General features: G+C 40.7%; 1 protein-coding gene across 1 annotated transcript in view; it reads left to right on the top strand.

Moving 5' to 3' along the window:
• Positions 1-21,150, top strand: part of LOC126336384 (secretion-regulating guanine nucleotide exchange factor-like) — a 101,140-nt gene extending 79,990 nt beyond the window's left edge. The window contains exon 7 of the mRNA XM_050000005.1: positions 20,361-21,150. Coding sequence (XP_049855962.1) covers positions 20,361-20,393 — 33 coding nt within the window. The 3' untranslated portion in view covers positions 20,394-21,150. The remainder of the gene's footprint in view (positions 1-20,360) is intronic.
• Positions 21,151-22,648: the final 1,498 nt, after the last annotated feature.

Below are 22,648 nucleotides of genomic sequence, written 5' to 3'. Positions count from 1 at the left end.
TTAAACCTTCCCCATACCCCATTTTAGCAGCTAAACCCGCCTTGCAGATCTACTACATCTGTCTCAACCTAAAACTCCTTCCCAACACCTTACACAACCCAGAGCCTAAACAGACCCACAATATGGTTATGAAGCTGTCCTCCAAAAGTGTATCAGTTCCTTCCAAAGGCCTCACCTTTTGCCCCACTCTCAAATTCAAAAATGGTGGACTTGTTACCGACCTTCTTTCCATCTCTCGGTCTCTGCATGGGATCACTTGTTTGCCACCAACCCTACCAGACTAGGCCCCAAATGAACTCAATATAACCCCCCCCCCCCCCCAACCCCCCTCCCCACAATAATCTCCTGTAACTTTCCTGCATTTTCTAATCTCAAACTTTGCCTCACCATCATTCCCACATCTTTCAACATGGAAACCAAGCTCACAGCCATGGAAAGGACTGCGATCAACCACCTAAAAAAGTATACTGAAGTTATAATCCTACCTGCTGACAAAGGTTCCATTTCTGGTGTTATGAACTGTAGGAATTACCTGGCTGATGGTCTCCACTAGCTGTTACACATGTCCACCTAACAAGCCTTGCCACAGTGACCCCATTCTAGCAGTAACTTTTCAAATGGTCTTCAGTCCCTCATCAAACCTCTAAGTCCATTCCGGGACCTCTCCCCTAAGTCTATCTCCCTCCTCACTTCAACCAGTCCCTGCACTCAAAACTTCTACGTGCTTCCTAATATATGTAAGCCAAACTATCCAGGGCACTCCCTCGTGGCTGAATACTGTGCTCCACAGGGAAAATCTCTGCCCTTGTGGACCAATACCAATTACCTACAGGGTTGCCTATCCTACTATTTAAAAGACATGAACTATTTTCACTACAGACTCTGCACAGTTCCTGTCTCTTTACCACTCTGCTTGTTACTATTGGCGCCATCTCCCTCTACAATAAATCCCCAATGCCTACAGGCTCCAGACCTAAAACTTACTTTCTAGTCACCATGACAAACTACGTCCTCACCAATCATTACTTCTCCTTTGAAGGCATCACCTTTAAACATATCTGTTGTGCAGCCATGTGCACTCATATGGTACCATCCTAATGCAAACCTATTCATGCCATCTAGAAGGATCCTTTCCAGCTACCCAGAATCCCAAACCCTTCATCTGGTTCAGATGCACTGATGACATCTTCATGATCTGGACTGACATTGAGGACATCCTATCCTCAATTCTTTCTGCCCCACTCACTTCACCTAGCTCTACTCGGTCCAACATATGACCTTCTTCAATGCCAATCTCTACCTCACAGATGGCACAGTCAGCAGCTCTATCCACATCAAACCTAGCCACCTGTGGTTATCACATATGAAGTGACGAGCAGTTCCTCTGAATATGCCGAGGGTCTGAGGCCTTTGCAGACAAGCTAAACTTCCCCCTTCTTGTCCAGAAAGTGCAAAAGCAATTAAATCATGTTCTCAACCAGTGTTTTGACAACCCTGAAATGAGAAATATTCTCCCTACCCCTCCCACAGTGGTACTCCACAGCTCACACAACCTATGCAATAACCTTGTCTTTCCTTATTCTTCCTCTGCTCACACTCCTTGGCCCATAGCTCATATTCCTCTGAGGTCACATGGCATCATTGGCTTGGAGAACCCAAGTGGTAGATTTAGCCACAAAGTCAGCAAGACTTTTCCTCCTACATGCACAATGGCCCATTTCCTTGCAGATATGGGGGATTGCGTCTTATGTGTATTTGTCGAGTGTGAGTGATTGCAGTATATGTATGTATGTATACTGTGGCGTTATGTTTGTTTTGTATGGTGATGATGATGATGATGATGATGGTGATGATGATGATGGTAAGAGGAAGAGAGAAGGGAATGGTGAAACCCAGTGCTGACACACACCTACTCCTCTCGAACAGCGCCAAGTATGTCTGTCACAGGGCTTAACATCTCCACCCGATTGACAGACCACCGTCAACAGCGTCACATGCCCTCGCATCATGAGGTGCTACAGAAAGGCATGGATTTTAATTCAGGACATTGGTACAAAGAATAGTGATCAAGGACTTAAATGTCACCTCACAGGCATACGTTAGTGATGTCAGCTATGGAGGTGGGTTCATATACCTGTAAAAGACCTAGATACAAGACTTGTCCCATACATCTACCAACTACCACTTACTCCAGTTCAGTCACATGCAATTCCTACCTCCATCAAAGGCCAGGCCAACTGTGAAAGTAACAATGTAGTCTACCATCTAAGCAGCAACAACTGTGTGGCTCTATACATGGATATGACCACTAACATGCTATCTGTCTGCATGAATGGCCCCTGCCAAACTGTGGTCAAGAGACAGCCTCTATCAGTATACATCTGTTATCAGAAAACAATGCAGTTTTTGAAATGCCTTCAGTAAATCATTTATATAAGCAGGATGTATACATGGACAAGGAAAAAAAATTCCCGCGTTTCTCCCGGATTTTCCGGTTAAAAATTCACTTTCTCCCGGGTGGAAACATAGTTTTTCCCTGTTAATTGACAGTATATTTTCTCTCAGAACTGTATAACTTATCAATCCTTTGAATGGTTATGGTTTTACACATGGGCGTAGAATTTCCTGGTGCTTTAGAAAACAAAACACCTTTTGGAAAGATGTTTTATGTGCAGTAACATGTACGCTGCATATTTTCATCTTACGAAAGTATAAATTTGAATTCCACTAAACACCGCATGTTACTTTCCGAAGCATTGAAATCGAGATTGCGATGCGTTATTTGTGAGCCAGTCATAGCTCATGTCACGTGATCTCGCCAGCCGATGACAGCGGATATTCAGAGCTTCGGTCACATGGTGTAGTCAGCCAATAGCAACATCACTGTTACGTAGTGCAAACACACGAACAGGAAAAGTTAATGGTTTAAATTAATATATATATATATATATATATATATATAATGTTGCTACAAGAAAAACAAAGCTTTCACATTTAATATTGCTCTCTAAGGCCAATACGCTGCAAGAGAAGCTAAGCTTTCACATATAATGTCCGTCTTTTATGCACGTATTACATTTTAAGATATACAAATGTGCCAGTAAATTTTTTAATAATGACGTAAAAGTGTGTGCTTATGGGCTATAAATTCTTCTAAGTGGCTCGTCATCAAAGAATTGATTTTTAAATGAGTCCCAGATTCCCAGTGAAGTAGGCAGCAACCTGATATTAACTACCCACTTCCCTATTATAACTAAGACTGCTCTGTGCATCAGACCTGTATCTACAATATTTCCGAACTGGGGCAATAGTAGATAGTGGCATCCCTCAAGCGTTTGAGAAAGGACATCAAAAATTTAAAAAATCAAATTTTCAATAATACGTTCATTTTCTAGCGCACATCTATCGGAAGCCTCTGATACATGAAACATACGTGTCCGAGGAATTGTAAGACATGTTATCTGATCTTAGGTGTGCCAAAGTGCAGTGCCACACCTCTTCACACAGCATTCTTCTATCGCACGTCACTGTATTTCGGTCCGTGCAATTGAAATGTGTATATTTTGTACTGGATGGCATGAAACTATATTCAGGACAGCGGAAATTAAAATGTCCTATGGTGCCTGTCCTGATTCCAGTTGGCCGGTTTGACATACTGCCCCCCCCCCCCCCCCCCCCCCGTTTTCTTTTTTTTTTACACAACTCTTCAGAAACTTTGTACTCTTTATTCTAACTTGCTGCTTTGTGCAACATAAAATTAAGTATAGGATACATAAAGCCACTAAAGAGAAAAGACAAGCAAGGCAGTACACATTTCTTCAATCCTTAGCTCTTAGAATTTTTTTTCTCTCTAATCTTGCTACAGCTTTACATGGCGTGCTTTCCTTTCTGTGAAAGGATCTGTTACCTCATCAAAGTTCGTCAAACGTTTTGCTACATGAAAAATTGAAATGTTGTCGTCTAATACTAAAAAAGTTGTAGTTACAAATAGGCCCAAGACTGGTGTGGTTTCTCGACCTGATTACCTATATTTTGTCAGTCTGTGAGATAAAACAAAATAGGCCTTTATAATACTGCAGCAATTGCAACACATGCCAAATAAACGAGACTGTTTTGGCAGATAACATGGCAGATTATAATTCACTAAGTAACAATATCAAATGCCTATTAGGCCTGTTGCTGTTGTGGTCTTCAGTCCTGAGGCTGGTTTGATGTAGCTCTCCATGCTACTCTATCCTGTGCAAGCTTCTTCATCTCCCAGTACCTACTGCAGCCTACATCCTTCTGAATCTGCTTAGTGTATTCATCTCTTGGTCTCCCTATACGATTTTTACCCTCCACGCTGCCATCCAATACTAAATTGGTGATCCCTCTATCTCTCAGAACATGTCCTACCAACCGATCCCTTTTTCTAGTCAAGTTGTGCCACAAGCTCCTCTTCTCCCCAATTCTATTCAATAACTCCTCATTCGTTATGTGATCTACCCATCTAATCTTCAACATTCTTCTGTAGCACCACATTTCGAAAGCTTCTATTCTTTTCTTGTCTAAGCTATTTATCGGTCCACGTTTCACTTCCATACATGGCTACACTCGATACAAATACGTTCAGAAATGACTTCCTGACATTTAAATCTATACTCGATGTTAATAAATTTTTCTTCTTCAGAAACGCTTTCCTTGCCATTGCCAGTCTACATTTTGTATCTTCTACTTCGACCATCATCAGTTGGTTTGCTCAACAAATAGCGAAACTCCTTTATGACTTTAAGTGTCTCATTTCCTAATCTAATTCCCTCAGCATCACCCGACTTAATTCGACTACATTCCATTATCCTCATTTTGCTTTTATTCATTTCATCTTATATCCTCCTTTCAAGACACTGTCCATTCCGTTCAACTGCTTTTCCAAGTCCTTTGCTGTCTCTGACAGAATTACAATGTCATCGGCAAACCTCAGAGTTTTTTATTTCTTCTTCATGGATTTTAATATCTACTCCAAATTTTTCTTTCGTTTCCTTTACTGCTTGCTCAATATACAGATTGAATAACATCGGGGAGAGGCTACAACCCTGTCTCACTCCCTTCCCAACCATTGCTTCCCTTTCATGTCCCTCGACTCTTATAACTGCCATCTACTTTCTGTACAAATTGTAAATAGCCTTTCGTCATAGGGTCTGTATTGCCTCACGTGTTCCAACATTTCTACGGAATCCAAACTGATCGTCCCCGAGGTCGGCCTCCCTTAGTTTTTCCATTCGTCTGTAAAGAATTCGCATTACTACTTTGCAGCTGTGACTTATTAAACTGATAGCTCGGTAATTTTCACATCTGTCAACACCTGCTTTCTTTGGGATTGGAAATATTATATTCTTCTTGACGTCTGAGTGTATTTCGCCTGTCTCACACATCTTGCTCACCAGATGAGAGTTTTGTTAGGACTGGCTCTCCCAAGGCTGTCAGTAATTCTAATGGAATGTTGTCTACTCCTGGGGCCTTGTTTCGACTTAGGTCTTTCAGTGCTCTGTCAAACTCTTCACGCAGTATCATATCTCCCATTTCATCTTCATCTACATCCTCTTCCATTTCCATAATATTATCCTCAAGTACATCGCCCTTATATAGACCCTCTATATACTCCTTCCACCTTTCTGCTTTCCCTTCTTTGCTTAGAACTGGGTTTCCATCTGAGCTCAATTCATACCAGTGGATCTCTTTTCTCCACAGGTGTCTTTAATTTTTCTGTAGGCAGTATCTATCTTACCCCTAGTGAGATAAGCCTCTACAGCCTTGCATTTGTCCTCTAGCCATGCCTGCTTAGCCATTTTGCACTTCCTGTCGATCTCATTTTTGAGACTTTTGTATTACTTTTTGCCTGCTTCATTTACTGAATTTTTATATTTTCTCCTTTCATCAGTTAAATTCATTATTTCTTCTGTTACTCAAGGATTTTTACTAGCCCTCGTCTTTTTACCTACTTGATCCTCTGCTGCCTTCACTACTTCATTCCTCAGAGCTACCCATTCTTCTTCTACTGTATTTCTTTTCCCCATTCCTGTCAATTGTTCCCTTATGCTCTTCCTGAAACTCAGTACAACCTTTGGTTTAGTCAGTTTATCCAGGTCCCATCTCCTTAAATTCCCACCTTTTTGCAGTTTGTTCAGTTTTAATCTACAGTTCATAACCAATAGAGTGTGGTCAGAGTCCACATCTGCCCTTGGAAATGCCTTACAATTTAAAACCTGGTTCCTAAATCTCTGTCTTACCATTATATAATCTATCTGAATCTTTTAGTATCTCCAGGGTTCTTCCATGTATACAACCTTCTTTCATGATTCTTGAACCAAGTGTTAGCTATGATTAAGTTATGCTCTGAGCAAAATTCTTCCAGGCGGCTTCCTCTTTCATTTCCTAGCCCCAATCCATATTCACCTACTACGTCTCCTCTTCCTTCTTCTACTGTCGAATTCCAGTCACCCATGACTATTAAATTTTCATCTCAATTCACTACCTGAATAATTTCTTTTATCTCCTCATACATTTCATTAATTTCATCATCATCTGCACAGCTAATTGGCATATAAACTTGTACTACTGTAGTAGGTGTGCTTCGTGTATATCTTGGCCACAATAATTCATTCACTATGCTGTTTGTAGTAGCTTACCCGCACTCCTATTTTTTTATTCATTATTAAACTTATTCCTGCATTACCCCTATTTGATTTTGTATTTATAACCCTGTATTCACCTGACCAAAAGTCTTGTTCCTCCTGCCACCGAACTTCACTAATTTCCCTTTTTAAATTTTCTAACCTACCTGACCGATTAAGGGATCTGAGATTCCACACTCTGATCTGTAGAATGCCAGTTTTCTTTCTCTTGATAACGTCGTCCTCCTGAGTAGTCCCCTCCCAGAGATCCAAATGGGGGACTATTTTACCTCCGGAATATTTTACCCAAGAGGACGCCATCATCATTTAATCATACAGTAAAGCTGCATGCCCTCGGGTAAAATTACGGCTGTAGTTTCCCCTTGTTTTCAGCCGTTCGCAGTACCAGAACAGCAAGGCCATTTTGGTTAGTGTAACAAGGCCAGATCAGTCTATCATCCAGACTGTTGCCCCTGCAACTAATGAAAAGGCTGCTGCCCGCGTTTGTCTGGCCTCTCAACAGGTACCCCTCCGCTGTGGTTGCACCTACGGAGCGGCTATCTGTATCGCTGAGACACGCAAGCCTCCCCTCCAATGGCAAGGTCCATGGTTCATGGGAGAGGGGGGCTATTAGGCCTACTACAAGCAAAAAGCTTTACGTTAAGAAATAGTTTTACACTTCATTCATAGGATCCAGTTTCTCACGAATGAGATCAAAAAGTAGTAGTGTGAAATTTTTATGGAAATTTGGAATTGTCTTATTCTTCCATAATTTGTGTGATGTCCCCGTTTCTTCTCCTTCCTCATTCTAACAAAAACATTGTCATCAGTAATTCTGTATCTATTCCTGCCAATGTCAAAGCTTATTCACCGGTTAACTTCACTAACTCTGCCAGAATCATCAGTTTAGTTATCCCGCAGTTATTCTCCGGTTAGGCATTGTTACACGTTCATACAAAGCGTTTTCCGTGCTACTTCCAGATTAGACCTTAAAGTGGCTGCTGGCCCTTGCTAGTATAGCGATCTGGCCAAAAATTTTCTGACAAAATTTCATTTTCTTGGATACACCGAGAAGATAATATGTAATCTTGCTTACCTGTTAGCCGTTTATTCGCACTCTGGTAGCCTGAATCTATGGATTTCGCTGGTAATCGTAACAACGCTCATCATTCGCAAACCCTATCGACCACATAATCAGACAGTGGTTGGCTTTCTTTCATTCGGCTATACTCTGCTCAACTCGTATAGCCCCTTTTGTCTGCAGGAAAGTTTATTTCTAAATGTGAAGAGGATTCCACTGACGGACATCACGTAGCCAGAAGCGGAAGAAGATACTACTCAACTGTACATGCGCATCATCCCACTCATAGCTGCTAAAAGAAATCTAATGTTAATAGTTGTGATGTCATGCTCATCGGAGGCAATTTGTTGTTACGAAGCATTGCATAGTCTTCCTAAAGCCCTTGACAAATTTTGCTGTTGGCAGACGCTTGCGTGAGCACTGTGTTTTGTTGCTGTATATGGCACACTTCCTTTGCAATTTAAGTTTTAGTTTTTTCTTTCGATCGTGTTTTATGGCTGCAGTATTATTCTACAGTAGCAGGATACAGTAATATCCTTTATTAGAGTATTGGTTCTTACCAGTCAAAATTACAAAAATTTGATTGATAACAAAAACAATGAAAAATTCCCGGAATTCAAAAAATTCCCGGGTTTTTCCCGGATGAAAAAATTCCCGCGTTTTTCCCGATCTCCCAGTTGTCCCAGGTCGTAGGCACCCTGATAAGTCAAGAACAATAAATTTCATGTACTGACTCATAAGAAACCATATTTAATGTTCTTCCAAACCAAATTTTGAATCATTCCAGTGGCATTATTTATTAATGTGGCTGTATGGTATCTATTACTACAATATGACTCCTCCCGTACAATGGGAATTCTTCGAACACTGTAATGTTTAAGCTTCCTTAAGAGATTTTGTGATCTACATGACTGAACATGTTGTCAAGGTTAGAGAAAATTCCAACAGACAAATGTTACTTGTTTATTTCCACAACATCCCATTAATATATGTGTATATAATCATTCGTCCTAAACCAATTGATAGTTTCAACAAGACTTGATACATGTATAATTTATTACCTGTGTGAGAAAGAACCACGTACCTTAGACAGGGTTGGAGGGAGTGAGACGGGGAGGAGCTGGTGAAGACTGGGTGACACAGATGTGCAGCTCAGGAGTGTCTGGAGTAATTTTAACCAAATCTTGTATATATGCAAGTCATTATTTGTATAAAAATGCTTTGTAGGTAATATATCCCTAACTGCCATACCTAGAGATGGGTGTGGGGATGAGAAGCCATGACATTTAAAAATATTCAATAATGACCAATATTGAATCCATAGTTTTTGGGGCTGATAGGTTCACTGATGACAGTCCTGATTATTTTTCAACCCTAGGTGTGTGTGTGTGTGTGTGTGTGTGTGTGTGTGTGTGTTTGTTCTCTTTAACACTGAAACAATTTCTACCAATTCAGTACACACATAATGTGAAACCTAGAAAACACCCCTTGGCAACCTACAGCTGAGAGTGAAGGTGAAAAGGGGTGACATAAAAGCATCATTCAGGAATGCCTGGAGCAATTTTAACTAAGTCTGATATCAACATCAACATTTTATTTTATTTATTTTTTAATAAAAGTACTGTGGGAGTAAGATACTCCTAGTGATGGGAATGGTGATGAGAATGGAGTGATATGTAAATAATTTCTAAAACAACTTGTTGGTATTTCTTAGAATACTTTTTGTCTCTTATATGTGGTGTTCAGTGTCAGTCAGATTGCGAGAATGAGCGCTACAGCAAGTCAATAATTTTTTCAATAGGTTTTGAGACCAAAGATCATGTCTCACAGCTAAATATCACAAATAATAAACATCCTCTCTGGAGCTGTATGGTGTAAAACAACAAAGAATCAAGAATACATATGTATGCAATATATGTGCAACGGGGTCGAAGGCGTGGGGGAAAAGCTAGTGTGTGTGTACACGAGGTGTTATCCAAAATTTTTGGGACTGGTGCTACCATCTGTTGAAAACCTTACCTTTGGACTAATGGTCACCATCACCCTTGAAGTAGTTCCCATCCGCACGTACACACCAGTCCCAGTGCTTCTGCCACTGGTCAAACGTTTTCTGGAAGTCCTGTCTTTGAGGGTCTTTATCACCGCTAGCGATGCTTCTTGACTCCTTTCTAGAGTGTCAAATCAACGGCGTTTCAACTTGAGTTTCAGTTTTGGGAGTATCGTGAAGTTGCAAGGTGCCAAATCTGGCGAGTATGGTGGGTGGGGTAGAACTGCCATCTTGTTTTTTTGCCAAAAAGGTCCTGGTGAGCAAGGGCGTGTGACAGGGCGCATTGTCGTGATGCAGCAGCCAGTTCCCTTGACGCCAAAGTTCGGGCCATTGTTGCCCCACGTTTTCATGGAGCCATCGCTAAATGTCACAAAAGTACACGGAATTCACTGTTTGGTTGGGTGGGACCAATTCTTTGTGCACAATTCCCTCGGTATCAAAGAAAATGGTGATCATGCTCTTCACCTGTCTCGCTTTTTTGGGTCTCAGAGAGCCCAGGCTCTTCCACTGGGATGGTTGTTGCTTTGTCTCTGGGTCATAACTGTAAATTCAGCTCTCGTTGCTGGTGATAACCCGTGATAAAAGGATGGATCATTGGATGCGGTCTGATGAAGGTCCACGTCTGCTTCAACACACTGTGCCTTCTGATCGTCAGTCAAGATCCTTGGCACAAATTTGGTGGTGACACGATGCATGCCCAATTCACCAGTCAACATTCGTTGACATGTTTCATAACCAATACCCACTTCATTCACAAGGTCTTGAATGGTTCGATGTTGATCCGCACGAACCAATTGTTGAAGTTTGGCAACAATGTCTGGCATTGTGCGGCTAATGGGCCTTCCAGTGTGAGCGTCATCTTCAATGTCTGTACGGCCGACCCTGAACCGAGCATGCCACTCAAACACCTGCATACGGCTCATGCTCTGTCCCCCAAACACTTGTTGAATCATTGCAAGGGTCTCCATAGCACTTTTTCCTGAGATTCGCACAGAATTTGACACACACACACACACACACACACACACACACACACACACTGTTCTGTTCATGGACCCATCGTAAAATTGCCACACACCAAACACAGAGTATTATGGAATTCACTGTGGACACGCAACAAGTCCTCCCAGTTGAATGCCACTCCGCACACTTAGTCATCAGCTATGCAGCTCTCCCCACTTAGCGGTGCAAAGATCTACTACTCCTACTTACCCAGATGGCAGCACCGGTCCTGAAAATTTTACATTCCACCTCTTATACTAACAACTGGCTGTGCAGAGGGGCCAACTATCTTTTTTAAAATAAATTTAAGAGTAGCCAACCATTTTTTGCAAAATGCTCAATGCAGTGTTCATTCCCAGTTAATAAAAGATGCAGATGGGATAAAGGTGGCTGGGATTAACTGTTTCCTACATCATCAAATTAAATTCTCATTAAAATTGTTTGTTCACATAAGTTCAGAATATTTGTAGTATGACAGCAGACCGTTCTCTTTGGTTATAACCAGTTCAGCACACACATTAATGTTCCTTTAAGGTGAAAATAAAATAAGAGTCTCTATCATATGTAGTGGCAATGGCCTTACTGGAGTGGATACAATGGTTCCTGTCAAATCACCAAAGTTAAGTGCTGTTGCCATTTTTCGAGGTGCACTCAGCCTCATGATGCCAATTGAGGAGCTACTTGGCCGAATAGTAGCTGCTCCGGTCAAAGAAAACCATCATAACGACCGGGAGAGCAGTGTATGACCATGCGCCCCTTCTATCTGCATCCTCAGCTGAGGATGACACAGCAGTCGGATGGTCCCAATGGGCCACTTGTGGCCTAATGACGGAGTGCTTTTTATCATATGTAGTAATATCGCCACTTCCACAGCATTTAACTGTCTCAATTACTAATCAGCAAAACCCACTCTGAAAATAGTTCTAAGGTTGTCAGAATCCCAATCGTATTCTAGCCCAGGTTCCTTCGATCATTTTCAAAATGTGCAAGTAGGTTAATTATTCAAGAAATCTCACTTACAACCACTCATGATTAGTAACACTGAAATTTTTTACCAGATTGATCCAGGTTCAAAATGGCTGACAATAGTTCAATCAGATGCACTCATGATGCTGAAATCCGTTCATTTTACAGTACCCTTTTGCAGTCAGCCATTTGGAACCATGAATGCTAAAAGTATCATATGTTTTTATACTGTCATGAAGTGTTTCATTTCAACAGCCATATATCATGCTGCATTCAATTTAAAAATATGAAAAAAATGACACTTATTCATTGTAGTTTACAAAGCATACCCAGATTCTCATATATCTTCACTTTAAATTGTTTATAAGTGATGAAATAAAAAGTATTTTTTTTAAATAATATAAATTTGCTTTTGTTTCCATATAATTGTCCATAAAACCCATACAAATTTCTGAGAAAAACAAAATTTTTAACATTATTTACAGAGATAATAATTACAATAACTGTACAGTACATAAGGACCTGCCTGATGTATGCAGTCCTGTCTCACCCAACACTTGTGTTCTGGAAGAAAATACATTTTGCCAAACCATGGAAATGTCTTTATGATTCTGTGCATGAGAATACAATATAGGTCTTTTGTTGAGTCCCATATTCAGTAAGCATGCTATGAAACCTCTTCCCTCAGCTCTTGTGACATTTTTTAGATGGGCTGCACAAAGTAGCCGCATGTTTAAATATAACTTGCTTATCTGAGCAATTTGTTTCAGTGACAGTTACTTGAAGTAACACTGCAGTGAAAACTAAATTGAAATATTCAATTGAAAAAGAGCCCAGTGATGGCATATGCTGCAGTCCAGACACATTATGAATTGGATGTGGTAGCAGCTGTGGTGTTTCAGTTGTAATCACTTCAATGTATTGTGAATTTTCCATTCTGTCATCATTTTCTATCTCTATACCAGCACAAACATCATCTTTCAACTGCTGCTAGTTTCACTAAAATATTCTCTATTACTAGTATTTACCAACAACTCACAACTTCCGTCTTTTATTACAAAATTGAAAAAGTGAATGAAATAAACAAACTGCGAACATTAACTTAAAGAAAAACAGCACAGAAACAATATTAAATAAAAACAATGTCAGATGAAATAACACATTGTAAACAGTGTTACGAAAAATGATGTCAACATACGAACAACACAGTATTAAAGTTATCAACTGATCGTAAGTCACAATGCTAAAAAATAGATAATTATTGACGTACATGTAAACTGAAAGGTTGAGCATCAATACTGAGCATGCTACTTACATCTAGAAGTGAATTTTGTAAGCATTGAGAAAGTAAACAGCGTTCTGACAATATTGGCATCAGTAGGGTGTAATAATACATTGTTATCTTAAGGGTTAACACTGATCAAATCTTAATTACAAGGTATGTTTTTAAGTAAGAACTGTTATGAAATTAAAAAAGGACATGCTAAGATATCTCAATAATTTTACTTTTACATGAAAGCCTGTACCTTGATCTACTTTTCTACATAATTTCCGTCAATATTAAGGCACTTGTCATAACGTTGTACCAGTTTTTGAATACCCTCCTCATAGAAGTCTGCCGCCTGACTGCATCACCACTGTTTTGACTTTGTCATCGTCTTGAAGACGCTGGCCACAAAGGTGTTTCTTCAAGCACAGGAACAGATGGTAGTCACTGGGCGCAAGTTTGGGGTTGTACGGAGGATGATCTAGAGTTTCCCATCGAAAAGATGTGATGAGATCTTTGGTCTGATTCACCACATGCGGACGGACATTGTCTTGCAGCAAAACGATGCCCTTGCTCAGCTTGCCATGTCTTTTGTTCTGAATTGAACGGCGCAGATTGTGCAATGTCTTACAGTAAGCTGCTGCATTGATTGTCTCATTACAAGGCAGAAATTTTTTGCTAAAAACTTCACTTTTCTGGGTGAATCTGAATGCCGCCATTCCATGGACTGTTGCTCTACTTCTGGTGTCATGTAGGCCAGCCATGTTTCATTGCCCTTAACAATTTGGCTTAAGAAATCATCACCGTCATTGTGATACTGCTCAAGAAAAAGTCAATGCACTGTCTAAACATTTGGTTTTGTGCACATCCGTCAACATTTTCGGTACCCAATTTCCACACAATTTTCGGTAATTGAAGTGCTCGGTCACAATGCCATACAAAACACTACAAGAAACATTAAGAAAGTCATCCCGCAAGGAGGAAATCGTAAAGCGTCTGTTTTCTCTCACCTTATTGTCCACTTCCTGCACCAAACTTTCATTAACAACCAAAGGACGCCCACTCCATTGTTCATCATGCACATTTGTGCGGCCATCTTTAAATGAATCGCTGATTGCAGAAACAACACTTGTCCACTTTTTGGTTAAATTGAGTATCAAGCTGATTTCCATCTATTGAATGAATGCAGAAACAACATTTGTCCATCATTCTTAATGGGACATACAAGATCCCGACGTTATGAGTGAGAGGAGAAAGAACACTTGTCAAGGACTAGTGCTATTTCTGCAGCCAACGTTGGCTAGCCTGTTGTGTAATATTGTCTCTGTGTTTGCACGGTTTTTCTTTGTGAAGCACAGCAATGTTGAACGGTGAAGATATGGATGTACATGATGATGGTGAAAGTAGAAAGAGGAAAAAAGGTGTAAAGAATGTTGAGTATCAGCGTGAAATCATAAAAAGGGTTGCGAATTAAAGGTTTAGAATACAAAAACTACAGTGGAAAGTTAGCTCCAAAGAAACGCACTGGTGTGGAGTGCAAGTAAGTAATGTTATATGACAGTAAAATAGTAAACTAATGATTTATTGCGTGACTGAAATATCTGTGTAATTTTGTAGATGTCGTAGAAACGGCTTTGGAAGAATTCCTGAAGAGGGAAAATGAAGTATTTTCACTTTTCTATAACATGACATCAAAGGACACACAAGAGTCTTATCTCCAAGGGCTGATTACTGTAGGTAATATTTCCAGAAGACAAAGAAGAGTACCAGAAGGAGGCAACTGCAAACCAAGATATGCAACAATTTTCAGTATTTTATTAAATCCAGCACTGGACGATAAGAGGTACGCAAGAAAGCTTTCTTAAGTATCCATGGTGTCACAAACCAAAGGGTAAGCAATCTGCTTGCTTGTGGGAAGTCACCTAGTGACCAGAGGGGTAAAAAAGCATCACGAAATCAAATCAGTAGTGCAGAAATAAGTTTGATAAAGGTGCGATTCCGAACACTACCGCAGACTGCACCGACAGGCTGCAGGCGGCACCATTGGTTGCCATTGTTTGCAATGCGAGGCGTGCTGAACGCGGCGGCAGCGTCATCTGCCGCCGTATACCTGCTTAGGCGACAGACCGCACATCTGGTCAGGGACCAGTAGTGCCACTGCCGCCGAACCGCATCGTGACCGGAGACTGCTTTTACTGGCCGAATATACCCACACCTGTGCCCAACAAACATTTTGGTGGAGGTATATTAAACTCCTTTGCGGCTATTTTCTTGCCCATAGCTGATTTCACCCCCCCATGAACCATGGACCTTGCCGCTGGTGGGGAGGCTTGCGTGCCTCAGCGATACAGATGGCCGTACCGTAGGTGCAACCACAACGGTGGGGTATCTGTTGAGAGGCCAGACAAACATGTGGTTCCTGAAGAGGGGCAGCAGCCTTTTCAGTAGTTGCAGGGGCAACAGTCTGGATAATTGACTGATCTGGCCTTGCAACATTAACCAAAACGGCCTAGCTGTGCTGGTACTGCGAACGGCTGAAAGCAAGGGGAAACTACAGCCGTAATTTATCCCGAGGACATGCAGCTTTACTGTATGATTAAATGATGATGACGTCCTCTTGGGTAAAATATTCCGGAGGTAAAATAGTCCCCTATTCGGATCGCCGGGCGGGGACTACTCAGGAGGACGTCGTTATCAGGAGAAAGAAAAATGGCATTCTACGGATCGGAGCGTGGAATGTCAGATCCCTTAATCGGGCAGGTAGGTTAGAAAATTAAAAAGGGAAACGGACAGGTTAAAGTTAGATATAGTGGGAATTAGTGAAGTTCGGTGGCAGGAGGAACAAGACTTCTGGTCAGGTGACTACAGGGTTACAAACACAAAATCAAATAGGGTAGTGCAGGAGTAGGTTTAATAATGAATAGGAAAATAGGAATTCGGATAAGCTACTACAAAGAGCATAGTGAACGCATTATTGTGGCCAAGATAGATACGAAGGCCACACCTACTACAGTAGTACAAGTTTATATGCCAACTAGCTCTGCAGATGACGAAGAAATTGATGAAATATATGATCAAATAAAAGAAATCATTCAGATAGTGAAAGGAGACGAAAATTTAATAGTCATAGGTGACTGGAATTCGGTAGTAGGAAGAGGGAGAGAAGGAAACATAGTAGGTGAATATGGACTGGGGCAAAGAAATGAAAGAGGAAGCCGCCTGGTAGAGTTTTGCCCAGAGTACAACTTAATCATAGGTAACACTTGGTTCAAGAATCATAAAAGAAGACTGTATACATGGAAGAAGCCTGGAGATAGTGACAGGTTTCAGATAGATTATATAATGGTAAGACAGAGATTTAGGAACCAGGTTTTAAATTGTAGGACATTTCCAGGGGCAGATGTGGACTCTGACCACAATCTATTGGTTATGACCTGTAGGTTAAAACTGAAGAAACAGCAAAAAGGTGGGAATTTAAGGACATGGGATCTGGATAAGCTGAAAGAACCAGAGGTTGTACAGAGTTTCAAGGAGAGCATAAGGGAACAATTGGCAGCAATGGGGGAAAGAAACACAGTTGAAGAAGAATGGGTAGCTCTGAGGGATGAAGTAGTGAAGGCAGCAGAGGATAAAGTAGGTAAAAAGATGAGGGTTGCTAGAAATCCTTGGGTAACAGAAGAAATATTGAATTTAATTGATGAAAGGAGAAAATATAAAAATGCAGTAAATGAAGCAGGCAAAAAGGAATACAAACATCTCAAAAATGAGATCGACAGGAAGTGCAAAATGGCTAAGCAGGGATGGCTAGATGACAAATGTAAGGATGCAGAAGCTTATCTCACTAGGGGTAAGATAGATACTGCCTACAGGAAAATTAAAGAGACCTTTGGAGAGAAGAGAACCCCGTGTATGAATATCAAGAGCTCAGATGGCAATCCAGTTCTAAGCAAAGAAGGGAAGGCAGAAAGGTGGAAGGAGTATATAGAAGGTTTATACAAGAGCGATGTACTTGAGGACAATATTATGGAAATGGAAGAGGATGTAGATGAAGACGAAATGGGAGGTAAGATACTGCGTGAAGAGTTTGACAGAGCACTGAAAGACCTGAGTCGAAACAACGCCCCCGGAGTAGACAACATTCCATTAGAACTACTGACGGCCTTGGGAGAGCCAGTTATGACAAAACTCTACCAGCTGGTGAGCAAGATGTATGAGACAGGTGAAATACCCTCAGACTTCAAGAAGAATATAATAATTCCAATCCCAAAGAAAGCAGGCGCTGACAGATGTGAAAATTACCGAACTATCAGTTTAATAAGTCACAGCTGCAAAATACTAACGCGAATTCTTTACAGACGAATGGAAAAACTGGTAGATGCGGACCTCGGGGAGGATCAGTTTGGATTCCGTCGAAATGTTGGAACACGTGAGGCAATACTGACCTTACGATTTATCTTACAAGAAAGATTAAGAAAAGGCAAACCTACGTTTCTAGCATTTGTAGACTTAGAGAAAGCTTTTGACAATGTTGACTGGAACACTCTCTTTCAAATTCTGAAGGTGGCAGGGGTAAAATATAGGGAGCGAAAGGCTATTTACAATTTGTACAGAAACCAGATGGCAGTCATAAGAGTCGAGGGGCATGAAAGGGAAGCAGTGGTTGGGAAAGGAGTGAGACAGGGTTGTAGCCTCTCCCCGATGTTATTCAATCTGTATATTGAGCAAGCAGTAAAGGAAACAAAAGAAAAATTTGGAGTAGGTATTAAAATTCATGGAGAAGAAATAAAAACTTTGAGGTTCGCCGATGACATTGTAATTCTGTCAGAGACGGCAAAGGACTTGGAAGAGCAGTTGAATGAAATGGACAGTGTCTTGAAAGGAGGATATAAGATGAACATCAACAAAAGGAAAATGAGGATAATGGAATGTAGTCAAATTAAATCGGGTGATGCTGAGGGAATTAGATTAGGAAATGAGACACTTAAAGTAGTAAAGGAGTTTTGCTATTTAGGAAGTAAAATACGAGGGTCGGTCAAAAAGTAATGCCTCCCATTTTTTTTCTACTTAAAAAAATTAAGTTAAGTGAAAAATTTTAATTTGGCGCCATTCCTCAAACCTTCTTCTGCAATCCACTGCAGTAGTAACTTTCTGTGTCAACAGGTGGCAGCACAGCAGAAGTTTGTAAGATGGCCGACATCGATGTTCGTTTGAGACAGCGTTGTGTGATTGAATTCTTGAATGCAGAAGGTGAAACGCCCATACGCATTCATGAAAGACTGAAGAAGGTGTATGGTGCTGTGACAGTGGATGTCAGCACTGTTAGACGATGGGTTCGTCGTTGTAAGGAAGCTTAAGGTCAAACACCGTTGACTGACGAACAGCGGAGCGGCAGGCCGGTGAGTGCAGTGACTCCACACAACATTCAGCAAGTTGATGACATCATTCGTGGTGACCGTCGGGTGATTGCAGATGAAGTGTGTCGCATTATTTCTCTTAGTAAAGGCAGTGTGATCACGATTATTAAACAATTGGGGTACTCAAAAGTTTGTGCACGGTGGGTTCCAAGAATGTTAACCGATCAGAATAAAGAGGCAAGGAAAACAATAGCCTCCCAACACTTGCAGCGCTTCCGCTTGGAGGGAGATGAGTTTCTGAAAAAAATTGTGACCAGGGACGAAACATGGGTGCATTTTTTTGAACCCGAATCAAAGAGGCAGTCAATGGAGTGGCGTCACACAAGCTCGCCGAGGAAGAAAAAATTCAAAACTGTGCGATCGGCAGGGAAAGTTATGGCAACAGTTTTATGGGATACAGAGGGTGTGATTCTGGTTGATTTTTTGGAGCAGGGATGCACAATAAATTCTGTTCAATACGTCACAACCCTCAAAAAACTTAAAGCACGTCTTCAGCGAGTTCGCCCAACAAAATCAATGGCAGATGTTCTTCTTTTGCATGACAATGCAAGACCACACACCAGTCGTCACACCTCTGACGAGATTGTCAAAATTGGATGGGAAGTTTTGCCTCATCCCCCATACAGCCCTGACCTGGCACCATCAGACTTCCATCTGTTCGGGCCACTAAAAGAAGCTCATCGTGGGATTCATTTTGAAGATGAGGAGGCCGTCAAAACATCCGTGCGTCAATGGCTTAGGAAGCAGAGCTGTGATTTTTACTGTGCTGGGATACATGCCCTTGTTCAAAGATGGACCAAAACTGTAGAGATGGGCGGAGATTACATTGAAAAATGACAAAATGATCCTCAATGTTGTGGTTTTCAACCTATGTAATTGCATTTAAATTTACTGACAATTAAACGAAGAAAAAAAAATAGGAGGCATTACTTTTTGACTGACCCTCGTAACTGATGATGGTCGAAGTAGAGAGAATATAAAATGTAGAATGGCAATGGCAAGGAAAGTGTTTCTCAAGAAGAGAAATTTGTTAACATCGAATATAGCTTTATGTATCAGGAAGTCGTTTATGAAAGTATTTGTTTGGAGTGTAGCCATGTATGGAAGTGAAACATGGACGATAACTAGTTTGGACAAGAAGAGAATAGAAGCTTTCGAAATGTGGTGCTACAGAAGAATGCTGAAGATTAGATGGGTAGATCACGTAACTAATGAGGAGGTATTGAATAGGATTGGGGAGAAGAGAAGTTTGTGGCACAACTTGACTAGAAGAAGGGATCGGTTGGTAGGACATGTTTTGAGGCATCAAGGGATCACAAATTTAGCGTTGGAGGGCAGCGTGGAAGGTAAAAATCGTAGAGGGAGACCAAGAGATGAATACAGTAAGCAGATTCAGAAGGATGTAGGTTGCAGTAGGTACTGGGAGATGAAGCAGATTGCACAGGATAGAGTAGCATGGAGAGCTGCATTAAACCAGTCTCAGGACTGAAGACAACAACAACAGCTGATTTCTAAAACATACCGTTATCAGACTCTTTTCCGTAAGTGCCATCATCAATGCAAATTAATTTACAATTTGTGCCCACAATAGCCAGCAGAACAATTGAAAAAATCTTTGTAATTAAAAAACAGAGATCCACTTTTCTATGGTGCCCCTATGCGAACATGTTTTCCATCTATAGCACCTACACAATTAGGTATATTGCATTTAAGCCAAAATTCTTCTTCAATACGTCTGAAATCTGATTCGGTAGAACGTGGCATCAACATGGGCTGCAGCCTTATTCTTAATATCTTCAAAACATTTTTAACAACTCTTGATATGTAAAATGGTGATATACAATAGGCAAATGATAAAGACTGGTAACTTTTACCTGTGGCCAAGAATCTGAAACAAACGAAAACATACAGCTAATGTAATTTCCATTTACAGGTGATGACTGTAAGAAGAAGAGGAAATTTTTAAGGGAGGTTCAAGAAGAAAAGAAAATTAGGAACGGGCTCTGCTGCCTCAAAAAATTCAAAAACAATAAGACAAACAGCCATCGTTCCTTGACAGTGTTGCACAACACAGATCTGGAGGAACAAATATTACATTGACATCATCACAGACAACAATACAAGAAAGCCAAGAAGACAGTGGAGGTGGAACTCGTCAATTGGCCCCTTCGGCATCACAGGAAGAAGATACGGCAGAAACACATACAATAGGAAATAGTGGTGAAACATCTATGGTAACAAACGATGAACGTTATGCGGCAGCACAGAAAAGAAAACACAGTAAAGTTCGTAGTAATGATGATACAATGTTACAAATGTGGAAAGAAAGGGACAAAATTAGGCAAAATTTACTAAAAATGTTTATGGAAGACAATGATGATGATATTGACTTATTTTTCCGTTTCATCAGCACAGTTATCAGGAGTTGACCTCCAGTTTATAAGGCATAAGGGGGGGGGGGGGGGGGGGGAAGAAAAAAAAGTATGATCGTTTCTGACTATGAAATAATGGCTGCACAGTGCAACACACATCAGCCAAGTGATGACAGCAGCTCTTCAACCTCCACAACTCTCTCACAAAGTCTTGGAACTGCAGCACAATCTAATAATGTATAACATTTTGTGGACTTAGCGTCAAATATAATTTTTCTTCTGCACTTATTGCATTTCTTAGGCACTGTGGCATTATGTCATCTTTAATAAAACTGAGCACGAAATTAAAAATGTCTTTTATTTAAACGACAGTAGCTCCTGAAGATATTTTCATCACCTAACAAATGTCTTTTTATCAGTGCTGTGTAACTACCTTCTGCAGTTCTACTTTTATATAAAGGCATTACCAGCTTTCATCTTTTCATGGAATGCAACAATAAAATGTCATCATCGTCCTCTTCCAACAACAGTGCAATAACAGCGGTGGTGTTAACAGACATCTCGCCTCGCGCAGTTGTTCCTGGCAACTGCATAGCTTGTCTGTCGCTGTGTTCCGCAACGCACAGACTGCAGGCGGCAACGTGGCCATCTGACTTCTGCTGCTGCGGTTGGTCGCTGTCGCACTGTTCTGAATCGCTCCTCAATTGATCACATAAATTCCTATCCCCAAAAAATTACTCTCTATGGCACAAGAGAACAGCGTTATTTAAATAGCCAACTTAATGTCAAAATCATGCATGAGCAGTTCAGATTACGACATCCCCAAGCAAGTAATATTAAGTACGAATTTTATTTAAAAACATTCAAAGAACGTTTTTCACTTACATTTCATTGACCACAAGTGGACATATGTCGTACTTGTGAAGCACTTCAAAATAGATTACGAAACAAAGCACTGAATGAAAAGGATAAGAGGGTTGCCGCTGCAGAAATGATGGTTCATAAACACAGGGCTGCAAAGTTTTCTGCTCGTATTCGTGAAGTACAAGTACTGTGTCAAAAAGACGAGGATATTGCAGGTATTGCCACAGATTTTATGCAAAACTTGTCCCTTCCAACCATTCCAGTTCAGGAAGTTTTCTACCTTTGGCAACTCAATGTTAATGTATTCACAATATCCACAACCTGAAGACAGGATATGCAACATTCTACATTTATAACGAAGGTGTAGCAAAGAAGGGTCCCAATGAAGTCTGCACGTTTCCGCTGGATTACATATGAAACAAGTTGCCACCAAACATAAAATACTCGCATATATTTTGAGGTGGCTGCCCAGGGCAGAATAAGAATAATACTATGGTCAGGTTTGTCGTGGCAGTTGCAGCATCTCAGCCTTTACTCAGAATTTATCATTATTTCCCGGTCAGGGGCCATTCATTCTTATCCTGTGACAGGGACTTTGCAGTGATTAAGAGGAAAATTCGAGCTGTTGATAGGATTTATAGCATCATGCAGTTTGTAGAACTTATTTTTGCTGCAAGTACCTTTAACAAATACCAGATTAAAGTTGTTTCAATGGAGTTTGCACTGGCTTTCAAACAATGGTGGCCTAAATTTTGCAAACACAATGCCTTGTCTTTAGAAACAATGAACAGCAAAGTGCTCACAAGGAATGAGAAACAATCCTTCACCGTTTCAGAATTCATGGAATTTGAATACAACAGTGAGTGTAGTGGGAATTTCATTGCAAAACCATACATTGGAAGCCTGGTGATGCACACTTTTCGTTTACTTCTTGATTTAAAAACAACAGTAACTCTAGTGACAGCTGCAGCATACGAAAAGTGTG

The sequence above is a fragment of the Schistocerca gregaria genome, chromosome 2 (genome assembly GCF_023897955.1).
Source record: "Schistocerca gregaria isolate iqSchGreg1 chromosome 2, iqSchGreg1.2, whole genome shotgun sequence".
In the NCBI taxonomy this organism is placed as follows: domain Eukaryota; kingdom Metazoa; phylum Arthropoda; class Insecta; order Orthoptera; family Acrididae; genus Schistocerca; species Schistocerca gregaria.
This window is presented reverse-complemented; position numbering and strand designations above follow the sequence as displayed.